The sequence below is a fragment of the Coccinella septempunctata genome, chromosome 2 (genome assembly GCF_907165205.1).
Source record: "Coccinella septempunctata chromosome 2, icCocSept1.1, whole genome shotgun sequence".
Classification (NCBI taxonomy): Eukaryota; Metazoa; Arthropoda; class Insecta; order Coleoptera; family Coccinellidae; genus Coccinella; species Coccinella septempunctata.
This window is the reverse complement of record NC_058190.1, coordinates 10,588,050-10,591,665: the sequence shown is the minus strand read 5'-3', so window position 1 is coordinate 10,591,665 and position 3,616 is coordinate 10,588,050. Positions and strand designations below refer to the sequence as shown.

General features: G+C 44.6%; 1 protein-coding gene across 1 annotated transcript; it reads left to right on the top strand.

Annotated features, from left to right (window-relative positions):
- Positions 1–1,920: 1,920 nt before the first annotated feature.
- On the top strand, positions 1,921–3,306 carry LOC123306958. Its single transcript, XM_044889159.1, has one exon. It carries the CDS (start codon positions 1,921–1,923, stop codon positions 3,304–3,306), a length of 1,386 nt encoding a protein of 461 aa, XP_044745094.1.
- Positions 3,307–3,616: the final 310 nt, after the last annotated feature.

Here is a 3,616-nt window from a genome sequence, read left to right as displayed (position 1 = left end):
CTTTGGAGGTGCCAGCGGAGGTGGAGGGATTGACCCCTCCTTCCTCTTTCTTTGTTTGGGTGTCCGACTCTTTGTCGGCACCCATGCCCTTTTCTTTGGCCCGAAAGGTAACCCTCCCGAAACCATAGTAGGGCATCATGTTCAGGGCTTGAGCCTAGACATGGAGCTCTCATCTACAGAGAAGGTCCATGTCCGGCCCGGCCCTGAAACCTGGTGGTGTAACACCGCCCAGCTCTCTGCTTCCAGGTCTGGGTTCATCACACTCAGACCTGTCAGCACCTCATCCTGTGAGGGTCGATCTCCTAGTGGAGGATCAGGGATGTATGCTACGCATACGTAGGGCTTTGGCAGCTCCGTTCCCTGGACGATGCGGAGGTTGGCCCCATCCCACGGCTTGATCTGCAACAAGCAGTTGCCAAGCCACGAGACGGTAGCCTCGTCCGCGCATCTAATCATAAGCCAACCCGGCTTAAGCTCAAGAAGCGGATCCCCGCTCCCTTTTCCTCCCTCCTGAGGGTATGCCTCAGGATGGCGCCCTGGAGCAGGTCCAGCTGCTCAGCTGACAGATTGGCTTCAGGGTCCTTGTCGACAATGCCGACCATGATCCCTTCCACCATCTCCTTATAGGTCACCCCCTTGCTGACCGTTCCCCCAGGACAGTGCTTTTTCGCACTGGCGCTAGGAGTACTGCCATCAGAGCGCAACCTCTTCGGAGTTTTGGCAGCAGGTGTTGGGAGGTTTGGTTCCCTCTCCTTTGCTGCTGTCTTTTCGGCGCCGTCACGGAGCACTGTCGAAAGTGCCGACTTGTAGTCGGCACCTGATTTCAGTAGCCGTTTCAGGCGCCTTTTGGCTGCTCCCGCCATTCGCCTGCGTTTGGAGGTAAAATTCATATTCTCAACCTCCTTAGCGACTAGAGCGATTGCAGCCTCGGGGATACCCTCCCCTAGGGCGGTTCCGGATTTCTCCTCCGCGCCTAGGGTTGGGTTTGTAATGGCAGAATCAGGTTTCACCCCGATTTCTGCACATTCCTCTTTCGAGGTTTCGGTCGTCGAGATAGGATTGATCCCCGTCTCGACTGGTTTTGGTGAGTTGATTTTTTCTGTGTCGGTATCCATAAGCGGTCCCACGAGAAGGGAAGAAATAAAAGTCCGCCAGGGCAGTGCTCCCTTACCCTGGTAAGCCATATTGAAACCGGAGGGCGGCAGGTGTCCGGAGTTCGCCTATTAGGAACTCATCTTAACCCAATGAGCTACTCAAAAGAGGAAGTTCTTCGGCATAGGATGTTCCACCTTGAACTAGGGGGTTTTTGATGAGGTTGTCTCCTCTCGATCCGGCCAATTAAGGCAAGATCCCCCGCTAACAAGTTTGCATGGTTTGTCAACTGCCGCCAGTCCTTGACTGTCCGGTTAAGTTGGCGCCGTTAATCCTGTGCAGGCCCTTAGCCACGACACTACAGCTGGGCAGGAGAAGTTGGTCCGCGGTGGGATTTTGGAAGGCTACCAGTAGTGTTTTTAAGACTACGAGCCAACTTATAGTCCCACAGTCCTTAGCTTCATTTGTAATCATTAGCAGAAGGACCTCTCCTATCCGCCACCTGGAGACGCGCCTGGTTGGTACTTCACCCCAATGGCCAGTGTTGTAAAATGATAAAGTTTCATGAATTTTGACTTCTAGTTATTAGAAATCAACGATGAAATACAAACTACTACGTAACACAAACCTGAGTTTGAACCTGATTCAAACCAATATCAACATATTGATAGGTTAAGGTCGAAAATATTCGAATGGTTGTGAAGTAAAATCATTTCATTCCTGTCAATCCATAAAACCATGTATCAGAAAGAGACAGAGCTATAATATATATATATATATATATATATATATATATATATATCCTTTACACTGACTATTCGAATGGAAATGGGTCTGGACAAATGCGCCGTGATACATGTCAAGAGAGGAAAGTTGACTCGGGGAGGAGAAATGCTTATTCAAGATGAGATGCCACTTAAACAGCTAGGCTCTGAGGAAACCTACAAATACTTGGGTATACAACAAGCATTAGAGATAAAAACCTCAGATCAAAAAGAAGCTTTCAAGACCAAGTTCTTCAGCCGAATAAGAAAAATCCTCAGAAGTAAGCTTAACTCGAAAGCATTGTTCACGGCAATCAACACATGGGCGATACCGAGCATAGCCTACTCCTTTGGCGTGATAAAATGGTCAAACACCGACCTTAAAGCAATTGACACACAGGTGCGAGTACTTCTCTCGAAATATGGAATGCACCATCCCCATGCATCTGTGAATAGACTATATATACCCAGAAATCATGGAGGCAGGGGGCTACAAAGTGTTGAGAATGCCCACTTCAAGGCGGTAAAAGTATTGAGAGAATATTTTCATTCTAAGAACTCACCATTCATCCGGGCAATATGCCAACAGGACCAGAACATCACGGCACTTAACTTGGCCTGCAGAGATAACATACCTCAGGCACAATCAGATGATAGGCTTCTGGAAGAATGGTGTGGAAAAGCTCTTCATGGAAGATATCCAGAGGCACTGAAAAACCAGAGGGTTAATAAGGAATTATCACTCACTTACCTTAAATCCGGATATCTATTTCCTGAGACCGAAGGACGACTTATAGCTGTTCAAGACCAGGTTGTCCCAACACGAGCTTATATGAAGCATATTGCAAAGAAGAACATTGCAACAGACAAATGCCGAAAGTGCTCGCAAGCTCTTGAAACCATACAACACGTGACGTCCTCATGCTCCATCTTGGCACCCAGAGAGTACACTCAGCGGCATAATGCTATGGCAAAAGTGTACCATCAGGCTATTGCGATTAAAACAGGTCTTATACTTACCTCGAGAAGAGTACACGAATACTTACCAAAGCCTATACTCGAAAACACCAGCTTCAAACTTTACTGGGATATCCCGATCACTACGGATCGCACAGTACCACACAACAGACCGGACATCGTGATCTTCGATAAAACTAAGAACAGGGTCACCATCATTGACGTAACTGTTCCGGCAGATGACAATATAAGTCGGGCGTACGCTGAAAAACTAACCAAATACCACGACTTGGCTTTCGAGATGAAAGAGATCTATGAGCTCAATATGATCACGATCTTGCCACTGATAATCACTACTAACGGATTAGTTGAGAGCCACCTAGCAGAAAACACCAGACTGCTTGAGTTGGAGGAGAACTTGATCAGCGAGGCCCAGAAGGAGGTGATACTCTGGACCACAAGGATCGTTAGAATGTTCTTGACAGCTGGCTAGAGTGACCTTGGTCGAATGAACCCGGTCCCTCTGGAGGAACCCTGAGTGGTGAAAAAAAAAAAAAAAAAAAATATATATATATATATATATATATATATATATATATATATATATATATATATATATATATATATATATATATATATATATATATATATATATATATATATATATATATATATATATATATATATATATATATATATATATATATATATATATATATATATATATATATATATATATATATATATATATATATATATATATATATATATATATATATATATATATATATATATATATATAT

Coding starts and splice junctions, on each gene's coding strand:
- LOC123306958 (XM_044889159.1), top strand. CDS start 1,921: ATGGGTCTGGACAAATGCGCCGTGATACATGTCAAGAGAGGAAAGTTG.